Source organism: Panthera leo, chromosome E3 (assembly GCF_018350215.1).
Source record: "Panthera leo isolate Ple1 chromosome E3, P.leo_Ple1_pat1.1, whole genome shotgun sequence".
In the NCBI taxonomy this organism is placed as follows: domain Eukaryota; kingdom Metazoa; phylum Chordata; class Mammalia; order Carnivora; family Felidae; genus Panthera; species Panthera leo.
Window position 1 is genome coordinate 24,107,526 of NC_056694.1, and position 12,041 is coordinate 24,119,566.

General features: G+C 37.8%; 1 protein-coding gene across 1 annotated transcript in view; it reads right to left on the reverse strand.

The window, feature by feature from the left end:
• LOC122209458 overlaps positions 1 to 12,041 on the reverse strand; it is a 40,571-nt gene that overhangs the window by 1,228 nt on the left and 27,302 nt on the right. The window contains exon 6 of the mRNA XM_042921329.1: positions 9,909 to 9,999. Coding sequence (XP_042777263.1) covers positions 9,909 to 9,999 — 91 coding nt within the window. The remainder of the gene's footprint in view (positions 1 to 9,908; positions 10,000 to 12,041) is intronic.

Below are 12,041 nucleotides of genomic sequence, written 5' to 3' on the forward strand. Positions count from 1 at the left end.
TAAAGTAATTTTTAAAAAATTTTTTAATGTTTGTTTATTTTTGAGAGTGAGAGACAGAGCATGAGTGGGGGAGGGGCAGAGAGAGAGGAGACACAGAATCTGAAGCCAGCTCCAGGCTCTGAGCTGTCAGCACAGAGCCCGATGTGGGGCTCAAACCCATGAACCGTGAGATCATGACCTGAGCCAAAGTCGGACACTTAACTGACTAAGCCACGCAGGCACCCCTGGGTTAAAGTATTTTTTAAAAAGTATAATCAGTAATACTGATTTTAATTTTGTAATGAGTCCCAAAATAACCTCCATGGAATAAAATTTTAAAAAACTTTTCGGGGGCGCCTGGGTGGCTCGGTTGAGCATCTGACTTCAGCTCAGGTCATGATCTCATGGTTTGTGGGTTCGAGCCCTGCGTTGGGCTCTGTGCTGAAGGCTCGGGGCCTGGAACCTACTTCGGATTCTGTGTCTCCCTCTCTCTCTGCTCCTCCCCTGCTCACACTCTGTTTCTCTCTCAAAAATGAATAAAGATGAAAAAAAAATTAAAAAAAAAACTTTTCCAATTGTGAAATACATCAAACATATATAAAATATGTATGGAACACAAATGTACAGCTCAGCGAATTATAATTAAGTTAACAAATGTGTAACTGAAATCCAGCACTCCAGATGTTAGCTATGTGCCACTACCAAAACTCACTTCCTCCCTAAGGTAAGCATTTATTTTCCTATTCTTTATGGTTTTATTACCTAAGTGTGGAATCCTAAGTACTAGAGTTTAATTTTGGCTTTTTTAAACTTCATATGAGTGCAGTAATACAGTCTGTATTATTTTTATCTGGCTTCTGTCACTGATTATATTTTTAAGATTCATCAACGTTGCTCTGTAAACTGTACTTCATTTGTTTTCATTACTATAAAGTTTCCAGTGTATGACTACACTTTTATTGTTGGTGGATATATGGTGTGGTATCCAGCCTCCTAAGTAGCCCCAAATGATCCCTACCTCCTAGTAATCACAAAATTGTCTAGTCCCCTCCCACAGTGAATAGGACTGACCTATTCACTGTGGAAACAACAGAGTGTGACTTCTGAGGCTAATTCATGAGAGACACTGTGGTTTCTATTTTGCTCTTTCTAGGGTCATTTGATGTAGGGGAAGCCAGACATTATGTTGTAAGGAGGACACTTACGAAATCCTGTGGAGAGAACCATGTAGTGAGGAACTGTCAATAGCCATATGAATGAGTCATCTTGGAAGCAGATCTTCCAGCTCCAGAGAGCCTTCAGATGATTGAAGCCCCAGTCAACAGCTTTATTTTAACTCCATGAAAGACTGAACCAGAACTACCCAGCTAAGCCACTCCTAAATTTCTAACTCCCAGAAAGTCTGATAAGTATTTATTGTTGTTTTAGACCACTGTTGTGTTTTTTTTTTTTTTTTTTTTTTTTTTTTTGGTAATTTGTTATGCAGCAAGAGATAACTGATATAGCTTCCACTTTGGGGCTGTTACACATGATTTAAAAAATACTCTCTACCTACTTTCTTTCTTTAAAATTTTTTTTAATATTTATTTATTGGGGGGGGGAAGGGTAGAGAGGGAGGGAGGGAGACACTGAATAGAAGCAGGTTCTAGGCTCTGAGCTGTCAGCACAGAACCCGATGAGGAGCTCAAACTCACAAACGGTGAGATCATGACCTGAGCTGAAGTTGGATGATCAACCAACTGAGCCACCCAGGCACCCCCTCTCCACCTACTTTGTGGTGCTTATATGAAATAATTTTCCTAGGAGTGGAACTGTTGGGGCAGAGATTTGAGTTTCATTACATTTGTAGATACTGCCAAAATTTTCCGAATACTTTTTACTCCAACCAGCCATTATGAGAGTCTCCTTTGTACACATCTGTACCAACTCTTGGTATGGTCAATTTTTAAATTTTAGCTGTTATTATGGGTGTGCAGTGGTAACTCACTGCAAGTTAAATTTGTATTTCCCAGATGACTAATGATGTTGAGCACCTTTCTATATGTTTGCTGCTTGTTTTGCTTATTTTTTTGAAATAGAAAATTGCTCTCTCCAAAACATAACAATTTCTAGAGTCCCTAGCTGTTAAGAATATCAAAACTACCCTTTCTCTTCCCTTGGGTATGTCCAGCATAACCGATGATTGTACATAAGTCATGTTGCTGTAGTGGTTTTGGCCTATTTGTTTGTATTTCAGGGTTCTTGGAAGATACTCCATCACTTAGTTTTTGTTATAGATGTTTTCCATGAATTATATACGCTTATATAAAAGAGCCAAAATATGGAAGGAACCCAAGTGTCCGCTGGTAGATAAATGGTTGAAGAAGATGTGGTATCTATATATCTACATCTGTACACACACAGTGTAATATTACACAACCATAAAAAATGATGAGATCTTGCCATTTGCAACAACATGGCTAAACCCAGAGGATATTATGATAAGTGAGATAAGGTGGACAGAGAAAGACAAATAACATATGATTTCACTTGTATGTGGAATCTAAAAAACAAAACGAATGAACAAACAAAAAGCAGAATCAGACCTATAAATACAGAGAAGAAACTGATGGCTGCCAGAAGAGAGAGGGGGTGGAGGCATGGGCAAAATGGGTAGAGGGGAGAGGCAGATACAGGCTTCCAGTTATGGAATGAGTAAGTCACAAGAATAAAAGGTCTAGACAGAAAAAAAAAGGCACACCATAGGGATTATAGTCAATGATACTGTAATAGATGGTAACTATGCCTGTGGTGAGCATAGCAAAAGGTACAGAGATGAGTCACTATGTTGTATACCTAATACCAATGATGTGACATTTTGTGTCAAATAAGAAAATTAGACACACACACACACACACACACACAAGTGAATAATGATGAAAATATGACATATAAAAACTTTTGGGATGCAGCTAAACTAAGAGGAAACTTTATGCTCTATATTATAAAAAAGGAAAGATTAAAAATTAATAAGTTAATTATCTAATTAAGAATTTGGAAAGGGAATAACAGAATAAATCCAAATAAAATAGAAGGAAGGAAATCATAAAGAGGAGTTGAAAACCCTAATATGAATAGAGCTTTTATTTTTTTATTTTTTAACATTTATTCATTTTTAAGAGACAGAGAGACAGAGTGCAAGTAGGGGAGGGCAAAGAGAGAGGGAGACACAGAATCTGAAACAGGCTCCAGGCTCTGAGCTGTCAGCACAGAGCCTGACGTGGGGCTCAAACCCACCAGCTGTGAGATTATATCCTGAGCTGAAGTCGGATGATTAACAACTGAGCCACCCAGGTGCCTCTGAATAGAGCTTTTAATAAACAACTTTGTACGTATTTTTTTAGTGAACATATGTACTCATTCCTACTATGGATTTCAGGAGTAGAGAGAGTGCACTTCAAAATTCATTTTATAAGACGAGTATAAACTTCATCCTAAAATTAGATACCACAAATTGTAAGGGAAAATTATACAACGATATATCTTCTGAGCATAAATGAAAATATATTTATCAAATACTAGCATATTAAATCTAGCAGTATGTAAAAAGGAGAGTACATTAGAACTAAGTGAGATTTATTCTGGGAATACAAGAATGCCTTACACTGAAAAATCAACAAAAACCTCAACAATAAGAAAGCAAACAACCCAACTAAAAATGGGTAAAAAATCTAAACAGACACCTCACCAAAAAAATATATGTACAGATGAGAAGCCTACAAAAGACGCTCAAAATCATTTGTCATTAGGGAATCAAATTAAACAATTAAAACAACGAGATATCACTACACAGCCATTAGAACAGCTAAAATCCAAAACAATGATAACAACAAATACTGGCAAGTGTGGATCACTCTCATTCATTAGTGACCAGAATGCAAAACTGTACAGCTATTTTAAATTTTTGGTATTTTAAGTTTATTTATTTGTTTTGACAGAGAGAGCGAGAGAGAGCACGCGTTCATGTGCACAAGTGGGGGAGGGGGAGAGAGCAGGAGAGACAGAATCCCAAGTAGGCTCCATGCCACCAGTGCATGGCCTGATGTGGGGCTCAAACCCACAAACCCATGAGGTCATGATCTCAGCCAAGATCCAGAGTGGGAGGCTTAACCAACTGTGCCACCCAGGTGCCCCTACAGCTATTGTGTGTGTTGTGTATATATATATATGTACGTATATGTTTATATACATACATATATATATACACAACACACACACACATATATGTTTTATATATATATGTTTTTTAAGTTTTTATTTTAATTTCATGTACAGCTATTTTAGAAGACATTTTGGCAGTTTCTTATAAAACTAAACATACTCTTACATTTAACCTAGCCATCATAGCCTAGGTATTTACCCAAATGAGATGAAAACTTATGTTCAAAAGTCTGCAGATGAGTGTTTATAGTAGCTTATCATCAAAAAGTGGAAGTAACCAAGGTGTCCTTTGCTAGGTGACTGGATAAACAAACTGTGGGACATCTATACAACGGAATGGTATTCAGTGATAAAAAGAAATGAGCTATCAATTCATAAAAGACATGGAGGAACCTTAATACACAGCGTTAGTGAGAGAAGCTGGTCTGTAAAATCTACATGTGTAGATTCCAACTGCAGGACACTCTTGAAAAGGCAAAAGTATAGAGACAGTAAAAAGCTCAGTGGCTGCCATAGGTTAGTGAGGTGGAAAGGAAGGATAAATAAGTGGAACACTGGGTCTTCTAGAGCAGTGAAGATATTCTGTAGGATACTGCAGTAGTGGATTCATGACATGCATTTGTTAAAACCCATAGGAGTGTATGACACAAAGAATGAACTCTAATGTAAACTATGGGCTTAAGTTAAAACTGTATCAATATTTCTAACTTTATCACTTAAAATACAAAGTCCATTAACAAGTTATAAGTTCTGGTCTCACTGGAAATTCTTTTTCTTTTATTTTTTTATTTTGAGGAATAGAGAGAGCGTGCGAGCAAGGGAAGGGCAGAGAGAGAGAATCCCAAGCAGACTCCATGCTGAGTGCGGAGCCCGACTTGGGGCTTGATCACACTAACCATGAGATCATGGCCTGAGCCGAAATCAAGAGCTGAATGCTTAACCAACCGAGCCACCCAGGCGCCCCTGGAAATTCTTAACCATATATTTGTCTCAACCAGTTTTGTTTTTGTATTTATTTTTTTATTTGAGAGAGAGAGCACACATGCACTATCATTATTTTAACTGTACTTTTAAATGTAATTTTTAATGGAGGTTAACCATTAACTAAGCATCTTTTCTTTATGGTAGGATTTACCTTCTGCTTCCCTAGAAAGGATGAATTTACATCATTTGACAAGCCTATTTCAAATTTTTTGTTGTTTCTCTGCTTGTTTTTGTATTTGCAGTCTAAAATAAAAACATCAAATATAAAAAAAAAATGTATCAATGTAGGTTTATCACTTGTAACCAATGTATCACACTAATGCAAGAATGCAAGGGGAAATTGTGTGAGGGGAACAGGGTGCACGTGAAAACCCATTTATCGATTCATCTGTAAACCTCAACTGGGGGCGCCTGGGTGGCTCAGTCGGTTAAGTGTCCGACTTCGGCTCAGGTCATGATCTCACGGTCCGTGAGTTTGAGCCCCGCGTCGGGCGGGCTCTGTGCTGACCGCTCAGAGCCTGGAGCCTGTTTCAGATTCTGTGTCTCCCTCTCTCTGACCCTCCCCCATTCATACTCTGTCTCTCTCTGTCTCAAAAATAAATAAACGTTAAAAAAAAATTAAAAAAAAAAATAAACCTCAACTGTTCTAAAAAATAATGTCTATCAATGAGAAAAAAAAAGGATGTACCACCCTCAAAAAAAATCAACCAATATAATTCACCACATTAACAGAAAAAAAGCAAAGATTATAAAATCATTTTCATAGATGTGTGCAAGTCACGAGATAGAATTCAACATCCATTAATAATTAAGATTCATAGTAAACTTAAAAAGAAAGGAATTTCCTCAATCTACTTTATTCATTTTTGATAGTCTCTAATTTCTTGATCTTTTTTCATTGTGGTAAAATATGCATGATAATTTATTATTTAAGCCATTTTTAACTGTATAATTCAGTGGCAATAGTTACATTCACAATACTGTGTACTCAACATCACCTATACCAAAATCTTTTTCATTATCGCCAATATAATTTCTGTACTCATTAAACAATTTCCCATCACTCCTCCCTTCAATTCCTGGTAATCTCTGTTCTGCTTTCTGCTTCTATGAATTTGCCTATTCTAGGTACATCATACAAGTGGAATCATACAATATTTGTCCTTCTGTGTCTGGCTTATTTCCCCCTAAGCATAATATTTTCAAAGTACGTCTATGTGGTAGCATTATTAAAATTTCATTCCTTTGTGTGGCTGAATTGTGTGTATGTATCACATTTTATTTACTCCTTCATCTTTGATGAACACTTGGGTATTTTCCACCTTGTGACCATTGTGAATAATGCTGTTAGGAACACTGGTTTACAAATATCCGTTGAAGTCCCTGCTTTCAATTATTTTGAGGATATATCTAGGAGTGGAATTGCTAGGTCGTATGTTAATTCTCTTTAAATTTTTGAAGAACTCCCAAGGTGATTTCCATAGGGGTCTTTTTACCATTTTATACTCACACTGTGATGCACAATAATTCCAGTTTCTCCACATCCTCACCAACACTTATTTTCCCTCTTTGATTATAGCCATCCTAGCAGGTGTGAAGTGGTATCTCATTGTGGTTTTGACTTAAGTTCCATGACGACTAGCGATGTGGAGCATCTTTTTATGTGTTTATTGGCCATTTCTCTATCTTCTTGGAAGAAATGTCTACTGAAGTCCTTTGCCTATTTTTGAATTTTTTTCTTTTCATTTTTTTGCTGAGCTGTAAGGGATTTTTATATATTCTGGATATTACAATCTCTTGTCAGATATATAATTTGAAAATATTTTATCCCATTCTGTAGGGTGTTTTTTTTACTTTCATAGTAGTCTTTGGTACACAAATGTTCTTAATTTTGATGAAGTCCAATTTATTTAGTGTTTCTTTTATTGCCTGTGCTTTGGGCTCATATCTATGAAGTTATTGTGAAACCCAATGTCATGAAGATTTCTCCCAATATTTTCATCTAAGAATTTTACAGTTTTAGCTTTTACATTTAGGTCTTCAATCCATTTTGAGTTAATTTTTGCATATGATATAAGTGTTCAACTTCATTCTTTTGCATGTGGATATCCAATTTTCCCAGCATCATTGTTTTAAAAAGACTGTCCTTTCTCCATTTAATGGTCTTGGCACTCTAGACTGTTTCAACCAGCTGTTGAAAAGCAGCTGCCCCTATATGCAAGGGTTTATTTCTGGGCCCTCTATTACATTCTGTTCATCTATGTAACTGTCCTTATCTTTATGCCAGTATCATACTTCCTGAGTTCAAAACTACTCAGGAAGAGTAAATACTCCAGTTTTGTTCTTTTTCATGATTGTTTTGGCCATTTGGAGTCCACTGAACTTTCATATCAATTTTAGGGTGGATATTCCTATTTCTGCAAAAAAGATGGGGAGTTTGATAGGATTTGCATTAAATCTGTAGATTCCTTTGTGTAGCATTAACATCTTAACAATGAGTAAGTCTTCCTATGACCATGGGACACTTTCCCTTTATCTAAATCTTTAATTTCTTTTATGTTTTATAGCTTTCATTGCATAGGTCTTTTATCTCCTTGGTTATATTTGTTTCTAAGTATTTAATTTTAATTTTTATTTATTTAAATTTTTTAATGTTTACTTATTTTTGAGAGAGAAAGACACACAGTGTGAGTAGGGGAGGAGCAGAGAGAGAGGGAGACACAGAATCTGAAGCAGGCTCCAGGCTCCGAGCTGTCAGCACAGAGCCCGCCGCGGGACTCGAACTCACAAACTGTGAGATCGTGACCTGAGCCGAAGTTGGATGCTTAACCGACTGAGCCACCCAAGTGCCCCTAAGTATTTAATTTTTAGATGCCATTGTAAATGTACTTGCTTTCCTGACTTTTTGTATGGCTTGTTCATTGCTGATATATAACAGAGTTGACTTTGGGGGTTGATCTTATACCCTGAAATTTTGCCAAATTTGCTTATTAGATCTCTTTTTAGTGCTGAATAGTATTCAATTGTCTGGATGAATCAGAGTTTATCCATCCATTCACCCACTGAAGGACTTTTTACTTAAACTTGTTTGTACTTAAACAAACAAGTACATCTTGTTTGTTTCCAGGTTTTGTTAAGCATGAATAACACAACTATAAACATCTATGTGCAGGTTTTTGTGTGGACATAAATTTTCAACTCCTTGAATAAATACCAAGAAGCATGGTTGCTAGATAATATGTCAACAGTATGTTTAGCTTTATAAGAAACTGCCAACCTGCCTTCCAAAGTGGCTATACCATTTTTTCATCCCCACAAGCAATGAATGAGAGTTCCTGTTGCTCACATCCTTATCAGCATTTGGTGTTACCAGTATTCCAGACTTTGACCATTTTAATAGGTGTGTACTAATAACTCATTGTTGTTTTAGTATGCATTTCCCTGATTACATATGATGTGGAACATTTTTTCATGTGCTTATTTGCCATCTGTATATAATTTTTAGTGAGGTGTCTTTGTGTCTTTGGCCCATTTTATTTTTTAAAGTTATTTTTATTTTGAAAGAGAAAAAGACAGTGTGAGTGGGGGAGGGGCAGAGAGAGGGAGAGAGAGAGAATTCCAAGCAGGCTCCACACCACCAGTGCAGAGCCCCACACGGGTCCGAACTCATGAAACCCCAAGACCACGACCTGAGTGGAAACCAAGATGCTTAACCAACTGAGCCACCCAAGTGTCCCATCTTTGGCCCATTTTAAAATCAGGTTGCTTGTTTTCTTATTGATGGGTTTTAAGAGTTCTTTGTATATTTTGGATAATAGTCCTTTATCAGATATGTCTTTTGCAAGTATTTTATCACAGTTTGTCGCTTGTCTTTTTATTCACTTGACAGTGAGTGTCTTTCACAGAGCAGAAAAAAATAATTTTAATGAAGTCCAACTTACCCATTATTTCTTTCCTGGATCATGACTTAAGTGTTGTATCTAAAAAGTTATGGCCATGTTCAAGGTAATCTATATTTCCTCCAATTTTTTTTGTAGGAGTTTTATTATAAAACTATAAAAGCTTTACATTCCACATTTAGGCCAGTAATATATTTTGAGTTAATTTTTGTTAAGAGTGTTAGGTATGTGCCTAGGTTCATTTTTTTTTTTTTTGCATGTGGATATCCAGTTGTTCTAGTATCATTTGCTTAAAAGACTACATTTGCTCCATTGAATCGTTTTTACTCCTTTATCAAGGATCAGTTGGCTTCATATTTCTGGGCTCTTTATTCTGTTCCATTAATGTGCTGGCACCTGGGGGTATGTGGCATATGTCAGTGGCTGGGGGCACATGAATGGGTGTTATGGTGGATGTGTGTTAAGTGCTGTGGAAACTGTGCACCCGGCACCTGGTCACATGCATGGCTTTAAAAAATTCTGCCTTGAGCCCAGGGCCTAGGCCAGGAGGCCTAGAGTGGGCTAATCCTCAGAACTTGTGGGCATGGTGCACTGCTAGTAGGTTTGGTAGGAAAAGTCTATGTAGCTCCTGACTCTCTCAGGTGGCTCTGTGTTTATGCTGGGGTGTAGGGGTAAAAAGAGTGCCTGTCAGATGCTTCATTTTTGAAGTCCTCCAACACCCTCCACAATCAACATTTACTGTCTCCCATTTGCCCCCAGCATTGGATAAACTGACATATTTATGTTGCCTGTTGCCTTTCCACGCAAGCTTCTGTCTTTAAGGACTGCGACTGAGCTATCACTCACCATTCTGGCTCACCCAGTGCTTAGTCAACACACTTTTTAAAGTTCCAGGCTCCAAGTACCACTGTTTTTGTAAACTCATGGAATTCAGCCCCTATGGTTTTTAAAGCCAGATATTTAAATTAGCCTTTAGACTAGACATTAGATTAGTCTTCCCCGTGTGAGGGCCCCTTTCTCTGACCTTTCTACTGTTGCAGTTCCCTCCCTGTTGCAGGCAGTTTCCCTCTGCTGTTCTGACTTTCCTAACCTTTCAGATGCAGCTTCTTCTATTTAGTTGTGGAGTTTGTTCTGCCAGTCTTTGGATTGCTCTCTGGTTTGCTGATTTAGATGTGGACAGTGTCTAGTTGAAAATGTGGAACAGAGTCCTACTCCATCTTCCTTCCACTTATTTTTCTCTCAGTCATGCTTTTCAACTACAAAATCTCCATTTATTTTCATTTACTAAAAAAATTTTTTTTTAAATCTTTATTTTTGAGAGAGAGACAGAATGTGAGCAGGGGATGAGCAGAGAGAGAGGGAGACAGAATCCAAAGCAGGCTCTAGGCTCTGAGCTGTCAGCACAGAGCCTGACTCAGGGCTTGAACTCACGAACCGTGAGATCATGACCTGAGCCAAAGTCAGACGCTCAACCGACTGAGCCACCCAGGCGCCTCTGAAATCTCCATTTATTTTTTAAAAATTATTTGTTTCTTGGGGCACCTGGATGGCTCAGTTGGTTAAGTGTCCGACTCTTGATTTCAGCTCAGGTCATGATCTCACAATTTGTGAGATTAATCCCCACATTTGCACTGACAGCGTGGAGCCTGCTTGGGATTCTCTCTCCCCCGTCCCTACCCCTCGCTTTCTCCCTCTCTCTCAAAATAAATAAAATAAATAAACTTTAAAAATGATTTGCTTCTTTATTAACATTCTCTTTGTGGAGACATAGTTACTATAATTTAATTATTTAAACATATTTCCTTTAGTACTCTGAAACTATTTGTAATAGCCGATTTAAAGTCTTTGTCTACTAACGGCTAGTATCCAAAATCTATAAAGAGCTCACCAAACTCCACACCCGAAAAACAAACAACCCAGTGAAGAAATGGGCAGAAAACATGAATAGACACTTCTCTAAAGAAGACATCCGGATGGCCAACAGGCACATGAAAAGATGTTCAATGTCGCTCCTTATCAGGGAAATACAAATCAAAACCACACTCAGATATCACCTCACGCCAGTCAGAGTGGCCAAAATGAAGAAATCAGGAGACTATAGATGCTGGAGAGGATGTGGAGAAACGGGAACCCTCTTGCACTGTCGGTGGGAATGCAAATTGGTGCAGCCACTCTGGAAAGCAGTGTGGAGGTTCCTCAGAAAATTGAAAATAGACCTACCCTATGACCCAGCAATAGCACTGCTAGGAATTTACCCAAGGGATACAGGAGTACTGATGCATAGGGGCACTTGTACCCCAATGTTTATAGCAGCACTCTCAACAATAGCCAAATTATGGAAAGAGCCTAAATGTCCATCAACTGATGGATAAAGAAATTGTGGTTTATATACACAATGGAATACTACGTGGCAATGAGAAAGAACGAAATATGGCCTTTTGTAGCAATGTGGATGGAACTGGAGAGTGTGATGCTAAGTGAAATAAGCCATACAGAGAAAGACAGATACCATATGGTTTCACTCTTATGTGGATCCTGAGAAACTTAACAGAAACCCATGGGGGAAGGGAATGGAAAAAAAAAAGAGGTTAGAGTGGGAGAGAGCCAAAGCATAAGAGACTGTTAAAAACTGAGAACAATCTGAGGGTTGATGGGGGTGGGAGGGAGGGGAGGATGGGGGATGGGTATTGAGGAGGGCACCTTTTGGGATGAGCACTGGGTGTTGTATGGAAACCAATCTGACAATAAATTTCATATATTGGGAAAAAAAATGAAAAAAAATAAATAAAATACATTTCTTTTAGTAGAAAAAAAAAATTAAGTCTTTGTCTACTAAGTTTAATATCTGGCTTTTTTTCTCCCTGTGTACGGGTCATATGATACGTTTCTTCCTGTATTAGTTTTCTGGGGCTGCCATAAGGAAGTACCACAGAATGGGTGGCTTAAATAACACAAAATTTTTTCCCCACAGTTCTAGAG